This window comes from Panonychus citri, unplaced genomic scaffold, assembly GCF_014898815.1.
Source record: "Panonychus citri isolate SS breed McGregor unplaced genomic scaffold, ASM1489881v1 Contig00045, whole genome shotgun sequence".
Classification (NCBI taxonomy): Eukaryota; Metazoa; Arthropoda; class Arachnida; order Trombidiformes; family Tetranychidae; genus Panonychus; species Panonychus citri.
The window spans coordinates 137,257-150,715 of NW_026515450.1; the positions used below are offsets into that span (position 1 = coordinate 137,257).

Genomic DNA, 13,459 nt, shown 5'->3' on the forward strand with positions numbered 1-13,459 from the left:
ACCAGAAGTGCCTTATGCACAACAATCTATTAGCAATAAACAATCAACCAGCAACAGTAATAATAGTACCCTCGAAAGACCCAGTTTCCCACCGCCAGAACGTCCAAGTCGTGATTCAACACCTACATTAACAAATCAATCATCTACACTTGAACAATCAACAGAAAACATTTTCGACTATGAAGAATCACTTGAATCATCAACCGAAGAACCATCAAGCAAATTATATCCCGATCTCTCTCAATTAGTGGTCGCTGATAATTCATTGACAGCAAAATGTTCATCAAGTGATATCATTATCGATGAAGGCCAAATGATAAAAAACGATATTAACATTAACAATAATAATAATAATGATATCAAAATCAACAACAACAACAACAATAATAATAATAATAATCCAGAGATGATCTCATTTGCTGATGATTCCGAGGAAGAGTTTCTCCTCAAGCAAAATAATCGCGACAGCAATAGTAGTGAGGAGTTTAATCAACGAAGATCAGATTTACCACCGGATAAGCCGAAACGATCAGCTCACTCTAATTACATCTTAAATTCCAGTCATCATCAATCACAACAACAACAACAACAACAACAACAACAACTTCAACAATCTCCTTCCTTAGATTGGGATAACGGTGATAATAGTAATCGTAGTAGTGGAGAAAGTCAAGCTTCGGTGGGTCGAAGGCCACCAAGGCCACTTCCGCCCGCTCCTGCGGTAGCTGTTAAACCAAAGATTATTACTAATGCTGGTACATCATCTTCGGAAAATACTTACCTGTGATCTATCAAACTTTTGGTTCTGTTTACAATCAAAACCATTCTTATTAAATGTTTTCAGCTCAACAATCAACTAAAGGGAGAGAAAGGAAGTGAGAAATTTAAATACACCGTTAAATTATATTGTCAAATATTTCCAAAAGACAAGTGAACTCGACTCTAGTCGTTATTTACAATGATTAAAAACAGATAACCAAATGTGATTAATCATTAACTATTTTTTACTTGTTTACATTATAATTATTATTATAATTAATTAAACATCCCATCAACATACAAACGCAAAAGAAACAATTACAGTTGAATCCTTGATTGTTATAAATTCCCAAATTCAATTAGGATATTAAACTTACAAACAATTCATTAATTGATGTTTCCAAAAACAAAACTTATCTCAAAATATTTACCATAATTAATTATATTGCTTGTCAATCAAATGATTCATTTCCAATTTTTATTGGAGAGAATGAAAATTTCAATTAATTGTTACCGTTGAAAACAATTAATTTGATTGTCGCCGGATGTTGATTGTGATTCCTCATAATTGAATCAATTTGTTGAAAGTTTTTAATTAGAAAGTCACATGGTTACAATTAGGAAATCATTTTTGTAATCAAAAATACTCAATAACGATTGAATATTATCATACGGAGATTAATTTGTCAATCTTGTTTACAATCAAGGTCGATACAATCTAATCAATTGTACACAATCCGAAACAATTAACTCGACAATTGTTTGGATAATAAAGATGTTCATTTAATCTTAGTTAATTGTGATTAGTGTTTAGTTATTTTTTTCCTTTCTCATTATGAAAAGTTCATCAACTGCTGAGATTCTCTCAGTTAAACCAGTTGATTCGAGTACTCATTTAGTAATTAGTGATCATGTTGAACGTAATTACTTACATGGCAGAGCGTTGATTAAATGTGCTTTGGACGGAATTAAATTTAAATTGAAAGATGACATTGATTCGTTGAAAATATATTTCATCTATTCAAATTATCATTTCACATGGTTAACTAATTTAGCCGTTTTTCTGCTCCTTCTAATTGCGATTTGGGAAGATATTAGTTTGAGTGTTTTGGAAAATGGTAAATATAAGAAGACCATATTATCCGTTACAATCAATTTAGTCGAGATCGGTTGTTTCTCCGTCCTTTTTGTACGATTAGCCTTTCTACATCGATGTACGCAACTTAAATTGTTCTGGATTGACGGTAAAAACATCTTACAATTAGGATTAATTTTCTTTTCCATGGTTGATATTATTCTGCAATCTTCTGCTTCTTATCATCATTTTCCATTGTTTTCCACTCGATGGTCACGATGTCTTAGACCTTTTTTCATCTTTCTTATTCCAGAACAGCGTCAGGTAAATTGTTTCCTCTCGATTAGATTTAATTGTTCTCTGACTCAATTCTTCTTTCATTGTCATTAAAGCTTCGCAGGATAGTTAAGTGTGTTTATAGAACTTTACCCGATCAGGTGAACATTTTAATTCTTTACTTTTTATCTCTTGGTTTGTCCTCGATAATTGGATTTAAATTATTCTCACAACGTCGACTATTTGATCAGAGAACTTTGCCTTTTGATACATATTCCAATTCTTTGTATAATCTTTATGTTCTGGTCACAACGGTCAATAATCCATCTATTATGTAAGAGAAAAAAAGTTAATTATTCCAGTTAATTAAATGTATTAATCACTTCCGCAGGTTACCAGCTTATAATCAGAGCGGATTCTTTGCTATATTTTTTGTCATATTCTTGATAATTAATTGGCTTCTCTTCATGAATATAACTCTAGCAGTTATCTACAATTCATACAGAGGACATTTAAAAGTAATTGTAACAATCAACTACAAAAAATTAACCAGAATTTAATCTGACTTTTTGTTTTGTTTCTCATAAATAATTTGATCTTGTCTTATATTTAGGATGAAATTTCCAACATTCATTCAATTAAATTATCCAACCTTAATAAAGCTTTCGAAGTGGTAACTGGTTCATCTGATAGATTTGATCAACAGGCTGGATTAACTCGGGAACAATTTAATCATATTGCAATTGATGTTCCAGAATACAATCCGTCATTTGGTTCGGTTAATTCTCGTCACTATTTGTATACAGTTTGGTATCTTTTGGAAACTCAAGGATTAATTAAACGTCGTGAATTTTTAAACATGATTGAATTACCAGTAATTCAGATCAATATGGTTTATCCGGTTCGTTCTGATGAACTGTCCACATTTGTGAGTCGCTACTTTAGCTCAATCTACGATTCGTCAACATCAATGATGTTCCGTATTGTTATTCAAAGTGTTTATTATCAGTATACAGCAGAATTTATTCTGATAATTAGCTTGATTGTTCTGACATTTGACAATTCTCCTGATCGGATTGATTTTGAATATTTCGTCATCAGCTTCTTTGTGTTTGATAATTTTGCCAAATTATATTCTCAGGGATTTATTATATTTTTCAAACAATTTTGGAATCTCTATTCGTTAACTGGAACTATTTTAGCAGTTATCATGATATTCATTGTGATCTTTGGTTTAGTTGAAGAATCAAATATAGATCCTTATTTAAACGTTTTTCTGATTCTTCTTGTTCTTCCAATCATCAGGATGTTTCGCCGAATTGAAAGATTTCATTCAATTTTAAACACTTCCCGTTGGATGATTCCATTTATAATCGACTTTACAATCATCATATTTGCATTGTTTTACTTTTTTGCTATCATTGGGATCATCTTATTTGCTCAATTAATCAATTCAGATCCTTCTGGTTGTCCGGTTGGTTCAATTGATTGCTGTCCATCCAATTTAACGGAAAAAGGGGTTCGCTTTTGTACAATTAACTTTAATTCAATAGTAACGGCATATCTGTTACTCTTTCAACTGTTGGCGGTAAATGATTGGCATCAGTTTGTCAGAAATTATGAAATTATGACCAATAGTAAATATACTCGATTATATTTTGTCAGTTTCCATTTGATTTGTATCATTGTGGTTCTCAATTGTTTCACCGCCTTTATTATTGAATCTTTCATCTTGGAATATAATAGAGATGATGAACAATCATCAATAATTTCATCAACACCACCAGGAATAGAGACCACGTTAAGTAATAGTCGTTTGATCAGCAGAATACGAAGATTAACCAACAATAATCATCCAAAGGTTAGATTAGCTTGTAATCCGATTGTCAAGCTTTTGGGTAAACATCAAGGAAATGAAGTGATTGCTTTTAATATACCAGAAAATAATAATTTCCATGTTGAAATTCACGAGGCGACGACAATTGAATCCACGCTACTCAGAGTTTTCCAAAAAGAATTGCTAGAAGAGGAAGAAGAAAGAAAAAAATTAGATGAAGTTTTAACCAAATTAGACAAACAAGAATCCGAGGAGAAGAAGAATTAATTGAATTAATACATTTAAATGTGAATAAAACCTTTAAATATAAATGAAAACAAAGTTTCCATCAATTATTGAAGTTTGTAGATTAACTCGTCTATTGATTGACGATCCTTGCGATTGGATTAAGTTGATTGTTGTATGAATCACATAAGAATCAATGTTCAAGTCGATTTATAACAATAATTAATCGTTCAAGTGATGGATTAACTGAGAAAACAATTGTTGCTCGTTATTCATGTTTATCTTTGATGTGGATGATGAAACTTGATTGAATTACACAGATTTTATAATGATCACCAGTAATACAAATACATGCGCATCCATTTAACCTTGATTGTTGTTGATTCTTTGATTGTAATGAACCAATTGTACCAATATTAATACAATGATTATCACTAGAAAGAAGAAGTAGTTGGTGATGTTAATTACGATAACAAACTTTGTTATTGTAAATGATTCGAAGGGTATTGTTGGAGTATTTGTAGAAATTCACTTAAGGATAAATTGACGATTAATAGTTGAAGAAAATTATTATTTTCTTTACATCAAAAAGATTCAAATGATTTGAAAGTTTGATCCATTTTCATTTTTGTCAACAATCGAACGAAAAATTTACTTAATTGTTGCAATTGATTTACTCTCTTAAAAGGATCGGTCGTTTTTTTCAGCGCATATTTTAAAATGACCAATCATTAACTACAGTGACAATCTGAGTCTTTTTTATCTCCTTTGTTTAAACTGTCGACCTTTATCATTTCCAGATCGTCTAGAATCTTCTCACGATTATCAAATTTGTTAGCCAAATCAGACTCTTCTTTGAATCTCTTTTAGTATTTTCATCCGAATCGGTATTTTTGACATCATGGTGAAAATGGTTCCATCAATCTTTTCTAAAGAAAGACATCTTACATTGGTAACATAGGTATGATAGGGTAACATGAAGGTCAAATAGCTCGACAAATTTGTTTCTTCGGGTTCTCTCCATGACAATCTCCACATTCTGGATGTTCCAATCCAACTTGGAAACTTTAATCTCTTCGGCTCCGTCATCCAGATATGATCAACAGTTTCATTGGGTAGCCATCTTTTCATTTGGAACCAAGAACACGACGATTTTTTGTATCTTTTCGATCATTCTGGTGATTTGGCTCTACCATTTTCGATTGGCAATTGTACATTTTATTCTGATGTTTCAACTCTAAAGGAACGCAAGAACACATTTCCATCAACAGTTATCGTTTTTTCCATTGCGAGAATCCATTGGTCTTATTCATTTCGAATCACAATTGGTGGTAGTTATTTGAATTAATTCACAAATTCTTAAAATTAACTGATTGTTCGTTGACTTCTATTTCTTTCATAATTTCAACTTGAAACTTTCAAGTTTGTAACGTAATTTTATTCACATATTGTGTAACCTTTACGGTTGTCATACAACTGAGTAGCCTCTTGTGCTACCCTCTAACGGTTGCATTTCTAACCGTGTACATGTTTGGAAAGATTCAATTCTGTTGTCAACTGTTTCAAGTATTTCATTTATTATTTTTATGTCTTTGGCATCCCAATCTTTTACGTGTTTCAATCTGAGTCCTTGTATTTCAGGGAAGTTGTTTTCGATCCGTTCGCATTCTAGCCAGTAGTGAAGCCGATGTGGTCTTCTAATCCCGCAGCAATCGATCACTCGTCTATGTTTTACCATATTCTCCAGTGTTATCATGCAATGTATTTGTATTTTGTCTTCAACTTTGATGTTTAGTTTGGCCAGTGGTGAGTTTGATTGTCTGAATTTTTGTTCAGTTATCTTTTTTTCTTCTTCTATCAATTTTCTTTGTTGCGTCCTCACATTGTTTAGATTGTTTGGGAGAGGTAGATACCATCTAATTTCCCTCTCCCACCAGTTGTCTCTGGTTTGGGTGGTTGTGAAGAGCCAATTTCCTGGTAATAGTAGGATTCTTCTAACGTCATGACCGAATTGTGAACTTGAATAGATTAGTTCCGCTGTTTTTGGTTCCAATACAATTGTCACTTGAAATTGTCCCCATATCCTTATGATTGCTTCTAAAGAAATTAGTCTCACTTCGTACATTTCCTTACCTCTTGGTATCTCCATCTTCCAAAGTCCTTCGGATGTGTTGTGTCGTATTATTGTGGTTCTACTGTCTTTGATTTTATAATATATCTGATGATCGCCCGATAGAGTTTTCCGATTTAATATTTCGGCTATCGGAACTTTGTGTCTCTCTATCCAGCCCTCTGGTCTTCGAATTCCTTCGTTCGAATCGCATATTCTGTTTTGAATTCGGCAGTTTTCCAACCATTTTGGGTACTTGTAAATAACTAAGTGGCCCCATCGCGTTCTTCTTGTTGAGATGAATTTGTTTATCATGGTGCCAATTAATTCATTGATTCTGTTTTCGTTAACCAGGTCCTGCATCATTAAGGGTATTAGCGGGTATATACAAGGCCACAAGTAGCTGGACACTATCAGTTTTTGGATTTTTAGTGGAAGGTAACCAATTTTGGGCCAATTAATCCTTCTGGACTGAATTATTAGCTTGTTTATGTTTTCTTCCATTTGTTTCTTTGCACTTTTTAATGTGATCTTCTTTTTGCAGTATGAGAAGCCTAATATGCGGTATATCGTGTCATCGCTTGGGTAAATGATTTTTGTTTTTTCCTCGTTCAGTTTGAGATTTATTTCTAATAGTAATTTTTTTATTTCCTCCAGTGTTGCCGCTCTTGTCCAAGGAGAGAATTCACGTATTACGATGGTCATATCGTCCGCGAACGCATAAACGTGGATACCCTTCGACCAACATTTGCTTATGACGTGATTGAGGGCCAAGATGAAGAGGAGAGGGCCGATTGAGGTACCTTGCGATACTTCGGAGGTTGATTTTTTAAAGAGCTTCTTCCTGCCATCGAACCATGTGAGGTAATCATTTGTTTGTATTGAGTCGATTAGAGCCATAGTCGATTGTCCAACTAACTCTGTCAGCTGACCTCGGATCGGAGCTAGGCTGACGTCGTCGAAGGCTGTTGAGACGTCGACCATTATAATTGTCGAGGAGAATCTATTCTCCTTTTTTAAAAGAATTCTGAGTAAATCTTCTCTTCTCCTCCCTGCTAGGAATCCGAATTGCGTTCCCGGTACCAACATTTTCTCGGCCACCTCTTGAAGTCGATTCGCTAATATGGAATCTATCATCTTGAGTAGATGATTTGGAGTTCTGATCATTCGAACTCGGCCATCCGGCTTCGGAACGAAGCCGCACCCAAAGACGCACAGGACATTCGGCACATGAGAAGATTGGATGATGTTTACTATACTCTGATTATCTCGTCTCTGTTTCTATCTAGGAATCGATTCCAGGTTGCTATCGTGAAGTTGTCCGCTGATAGGCTGGAGGCCTTTGCTTTGTATTTTCTGAGCATTAGTATTTCGTGTTCATGGATGTGGCCATCGATACCAGTCGGTTGATCCTCGTATTTGGGCCGATTGGTTGTAAAACCCTGAAGCCAATTTAATTTGCTATTTATTGTTGTCGGGTTCGCCCAGTTGATTCTTTCACCTTCATCGATTATGTGTTTTTTTATTAATCGCCATATTTTTTTAGCATCTTTCATTTTGGTAAACATTTTGTATATATTCATGGAAGTGACTTTCCGGTTTATTTCTTGGGTAAGTTGATCTATTCGAGTTTCATCCTCAGTTGTTTTAAATCTTTTCTTTTGGATTCTCCTTCTTTCTTTCAATAGTCGTTGATATTTGTTTCTTTTCTTTCTCTTTTTTATCCATAGGCCATGATTGTCTGGGAAGTGGATAATCTCGTTGCATTTTTTGATCAGTGGGTGTTCCCGATCCCATGTGGAAGATCTGAGGTCTTGGTCACTGGTTATGTCCCATGAACCAATCTTCATGTATTTCCCGTGGTTCTGTTTTTTCCCCCTCACTAGCGATTTGTCAATTTTACACTTGATGAGCCAGTGATCGGAAGAGTCTCTGAATTTTTCTGTGTCGCTAACTAACAATGGAGGTGAATAGAAGATCATATCGATGACCCTATTTGATCGGATGAATGTTGTTTCGAGGTCTACATTCATCGGTTTTAGGTTGAAACGAATTAGAGTGTCGACAAGTGGTGAAAATAGGTTAACATCTTTGGTGCCCGTGCTATTAGATTGCCAATATCTCATGGAGGCATTGAAATCGCCCATTAGTATAAGCGCACTGTTGATGTTTTCCAAACATAGTCGATATATTGTCGCGATTTGGTGGTTCGTTAGTTGTTTTCCTCGCCATGGTTTGATGTACACACCAATAATTAAGATGTTTTCTTTCCTGAGGAGACCTGCCACTACATTTTCGCAATTTGTTCTCACATTGATCGGTTGTAGGTCTCTTGAGAACACCAATACCTGACGATTTTTCACTATTATACCTTTGGTGTTGATTTGTTTATATAACTCGCTGATGTTTGGGTCACTTATCGAAGTTATTCTCATGTCATTATAAACTGTTTCAATAATTATTTTCCGGGTGAGGTCACTTTTTTGATTCACATTTCCATGAAGTACATGTAACATTTTCAATTTGAATTTGAATTTAATGACTGTTTCTTTGCCGCCTTTTCTTATGTAATTTCCGTTGGTAACCAAGTGAACCATTTGTTTCTTTTATTTGATTAGTTTCAAGAGCGTAATTTCAACCATGAATAAGATCCCTGATGAATTTAAATTTGTTAAGTTGAACCCTCAAGTTCGTGATTCCATTTGGTCCAGGTATAAAGAGTGTAAGTTCTTGGTTGGGTCAAAGGCAAATTTTCATCGCGAATTTGAAAGCGTTCATGGTGATAGTTTCCAGTATTCAAATCGTTTTTATAGTTTCAAAAAGGATGGAGATGTGAGTTATATTCTCATTCAATTGATTGTTAAGTTCATGGATCAGGAAATTCGGGGAGTCGGGTGTCATCCTATGGCCAAAAAGGCTATCGACATGGCTTATCATAATTTGATTAAGATAATTTTGGATAAACATCCTGAGATTTATATGGTAAGTTGGTTAGTGAACTCAGATTGGAGCTAGCTAACCCTTTTATTGTTTTCTTACAGCCTCAGCAGATTATGCGTTTACCAAATTGGCAAGGTTTCTGTTACCTGAACTCAGCTCTGTTACCTTTGTTTCATTCCTCCCTTTTCATTAAATGTCTTATGGAATCTTATATGGCATTGGCCAGTCGAATCGGTGCCGGGGTAGCGGTTAACCCTCTCAGGCATTTGAAGCGGATTGAGCCAATCGAGGGAGAAGGCTTATGGGTCTATTCCCTTTATAATTTTTACCGAGAATTTGTTAAAGCCGCTCGCATCGATGGCTTCCGGATAAGAAATTACCCTCGACTTTTACAGTTAAAGACCGAACCTGATGTGCCTTACGATGAGCCTTTGAAACATCGACCTCTCAATGATCTCGAGCTTAATTCACAGCAGCTTTTTATTTTAAAGCATTTGCGGAGGTTTTGTTCTGAGCGATATGGTCGTCCCGGTGGTGTTGAGTCCCGAGTTTATCATGATTTGCTCCGAAAGTTGGCGAATAACGATTCATCATTTCATGATCGATTTCTTTTCCATGTCTCGGGGCAATTCAGGTGTCGATTTTGTGTTGGCGATGAACCGTTCAAGTACAGTTTTCCTGTGTTAAATTTACCCGGTACCGCTTGTGGTGAATTTCAGGTAATTTTGTTGTCTGAGTTGGTAGCTCGACCTGCCTATTGGGGTGATAATGTACCTTTAACTTGTTCAAGGGTAGTCAACGGTGCTGTTTGTGGAAGTGGCTTCCGGTCTCTTGAAGATATTAAGATTTTAAAGTTACCCGAGCTATTGGCTCTCAATCTCTGCGGTCCGTTAATGAAGCGAGAGGATTTTTTCATCCAGATGGAGGAGAAAATTAGTATTTCTTTTAAAGGGGAAGATTATAAGTATCGTCGACTTGCGTTTAGCAGTGTGATCAAGACTTGGAAGGATGCTTATGATGTTTCTCAAGGGGATCGGTATCGAGAGAAGGAGAGTCATTTCATTTTTGATGGTTGGCATTCGTGTCTTAATCTATTAACTCGCGAAGGTTATTTCGAAATTAATAATGGAGAGGTTTACGATCCCGATAGTTTCCTAATCGAAAATTATACTGATGGTTCACTCGTTATTTATGAGTTAGAGAAATCTGAATGGATTGTAAACAAAGAGAAACGCTAATTACAAACTTAGTTCACGTTCTCTTTATTTGTATTTCACCGTTTTTATTGACCGCTAATTACAAACTTAATTCACGCTCTGTTCAATTTTGTTTCTTCATCTTTATTTACTGTTTATTACAAACTTTGTCTGAATTTCTATTTATGAATTTGGTGGTAACCCTGAAAAGTCATTGAGCAATCTTTACAATATTTGATTCTTGCTTTACCGGTGAATTTTATATTTCCTTCTGAAGTAATTATTTCACCTTTTCGTCTCTTCATTTCCATGTATTTTTCTTGATTTTTTATAAACATTGTAACCTGGTTTGGATAAAATCTGAATAAAATATTATCTTTTTTGAATTTCTCAAGTAATTCTGATTGTTGGGATAATGAGGTTTGATCTGGTGCTTCCATCAGATACCAGTCGATCACTGAGATTGTTAATTCCGGGTCATTCAGGTTGAGGATGTCGACGGCGGTTTGTTTCGGGATTGGAGCTTTAACTTCATAGTAATTCTTTTTTGTACCTTGATTTGATGATTTGTTTTGTATGTTGGTCTTGATGTTTTCTGGTATCTTCCATTCATATGCTCTCTTGTGAGAGATTATTATTTGTGAGGTGATGAGGTCTTCCTCGTCATCTTCTTCTTGGTTCAAACTTTGGTGGCTCTCAGTGACTCTGTTTTCCAACAGGGATGATAGTTGACGGAGAACTTTTATGGTTGATTCATTTGGTGATTGTTGGGCAAAAATCGAGGCTATTACTGTAAGACCGCTAAGAACATGGATGGATAGGTCGGCTGTGTCTGCTGATCGTGACAAATCTTTTTTCACAAGGGTAGAGAAAACTTCAATAACTGTGTTGGCATCATTGTCAATCCAACGGATGAATTCGGGATTCAGTAATTCTTCATTTAGTAATTTTATTATCAAATCAGTTGGATCTAAATCCATTTTTTGTTGTTTAGGAATTACAAATTTTAAAGAAGGGGAATTGTTGAAGTTACATTGGTGATTAATTGGGTTACATTTAGTTACTTAGTAACTGGTGGCGGTTAATTCAATTTGGTTGAGCTTTTGTGGTCGTGACTCCAGATCGGGATTAGCGATTTCACATGAGGAGATGTTCGAAATCGTAATCAATCTCCGAGATCGCTAATATAAGTTCATTTTTGAACATTAAACATTCTTGGCTGTAGGCCTTGTGGCCATCTTGGCCGCAGGAAGGACAGTGCATTGTCACAGATTTGCAATTTTTTAATAGGTGTTGCCCCGAACATTTTTCACAGCGAAGTTGATTTCGGCAATATGTTTTCGAGTGGCCAAATCTTTGGCATAACTTGCAGTTCAGTATTTTGAAATCGTCTTTTACTTTGTGGTAGGCTCGACCCGTGGAGATTCTCCCTTCTAATCGTATCTCTATTTGAGATCTAATCGCCGGGGAGACCTCGATGACCACTCCATATTTATCTGTGTTAAGGCCCAGAGGGTAAACATGAATTAATTTGTATTGATTCTTTTCATGGAATCCGTTGAGGGCCATTATCTTGCTTATATATGAATCCCAGTTCTCATTTATTGGTTGATGTACGTAAGCCAATTTAATGCGTGGTCTCTTCCATTCCACTGGTTCGAACTTCAAGTCAGCGATGTTTAGTTTTTTCAATATATCGCTTCTTTCGTTTTCTTGGTTCAGTAGAATGATTGAGTAGTCTCTGTAGGACATGATGCGGAATGAGTACTGAAGTTTGAGCGTTGCTATATGGTCGGTTAAGGATTGCGAAGTTCGAAGGCTTTGTGGGCCTTTGACGTTGATCTTGTAATACCTTCGGTTTTCTAACCAAGGCCACCAGTCAGGCGGAGTTTGTTTACTTCTCTTTAAGATGTTTAATGACTCTTTAACTCTCTTTCTTTTTGGTTGTTCGGCACCCGCCAAATCTATTACGAAGTCAGTGTCAATTTGTAATTCACTTGGTCTGGATGTTGATGGGTTCATATCCACGAGAACATCATAAGGAGGCAGCGTTGTAATGTTTGGGTCCGTGACCACAGATACGGTGTTAGCGGATGGTGTATCAGTTTCAGAAGCCGTGACCACAGATACGGTGTTAGCGGATGGTGTGTCGGTTTCAGCACCCGTGACCACAGATGCGGTGTTAGCGGATGGTGTGTTGGTTTCAGCACCCGTGACCACAGATGCGGTGTAAGCGGGTTTAGCTTTATCCTTCAGCACTTTGTCCATCAACATAAGATACTTCTTGAACCAAGTTAGTTCTTTCTTTGGTATTGCAAGGTATCTCTCGTTCACCGATGTTGCATAAGCTTTTTTCAGTAGATGAAAATCTTCTTTGAGGGTTTCTTGGTTGCACGTGGAAAGCAATTGCATTACTCGTTCTCGTTGTTCTCCTTCAATACCAATCATAAGATTTTCTGTGGCTCTGGATTTCGCTTGTTCATATTTCGTCTTATCTTCAGGTGAAGATGCCAGAATAACGGGAAAAAGGAACTAATGTTCAGTGTATGAATGGAGAAGTAGAGAGAACGTTTGAACTTATTAGTAAAAGAATTGCAATGAGGTTGTACTGTTTTGGTTGTTCAGTTTTGTTTTACCGTTTTTTCGTATTACTTTTTTGAACTTACTTTTTCGGGGGGTGCCCTTGGGTGCAGGGGAGCTTCCTGTTGTCGGGGTTGATCAGACATTTTAATTATTTCACTTTTTAATTATAACTTTTGTAATTAAATAAAATTTTAGATTTTCTCAACGAAAACTCAGTCGCCATTTTGATGGATCGGACTGCGAATGTGCAGGATAATGTTCTCTGCGCATGCGCACAACGAGTCAATCGAAAGAAAGATCAACATTTTCTTCTTTCTATTATTCTGTCTATTTGATTTTCTTTCCATGAGAGACAATTTATTTTCTCTTACTATTCACTTCTCCCTTTCGCAATTTATTCAAGTTAAATCTTTGCTCTTATTTTTTTTTGGTCTAAAATCTAATTATTATTAAACAAT

General features: G+C 35.7%; 1 protein-coding gene across 1 annotated transcript; it reads left to right on the plus strand.

Moving 5' to 3' along the window:
* The first annotated feature begins 1,563 nt into the window (after positions 1 to 1,563).
* Positions 1,564 to 4,214, plus strand: LOC128398076 (uncharacterized). Its single transcript, XM_053358892.1, has 4 exons — positions 1,564 to 2,158; positions 2,227 to 2,444; positions 2,502 to 2,628; positions 2,724 to 4,214. Exons 1-4 carry the CDS (start codon positions 1,595 to 1,597, stop codon positions 4,212 to 4,214), a joined length of 2,400 nt encoding a protein of 799 aa, XP_053214867.1. The 5' UTR covers positions 1,564 to 1,594.
* Positions 4,215 to 13,459: the final 9,245 nt, after the last annotated feature.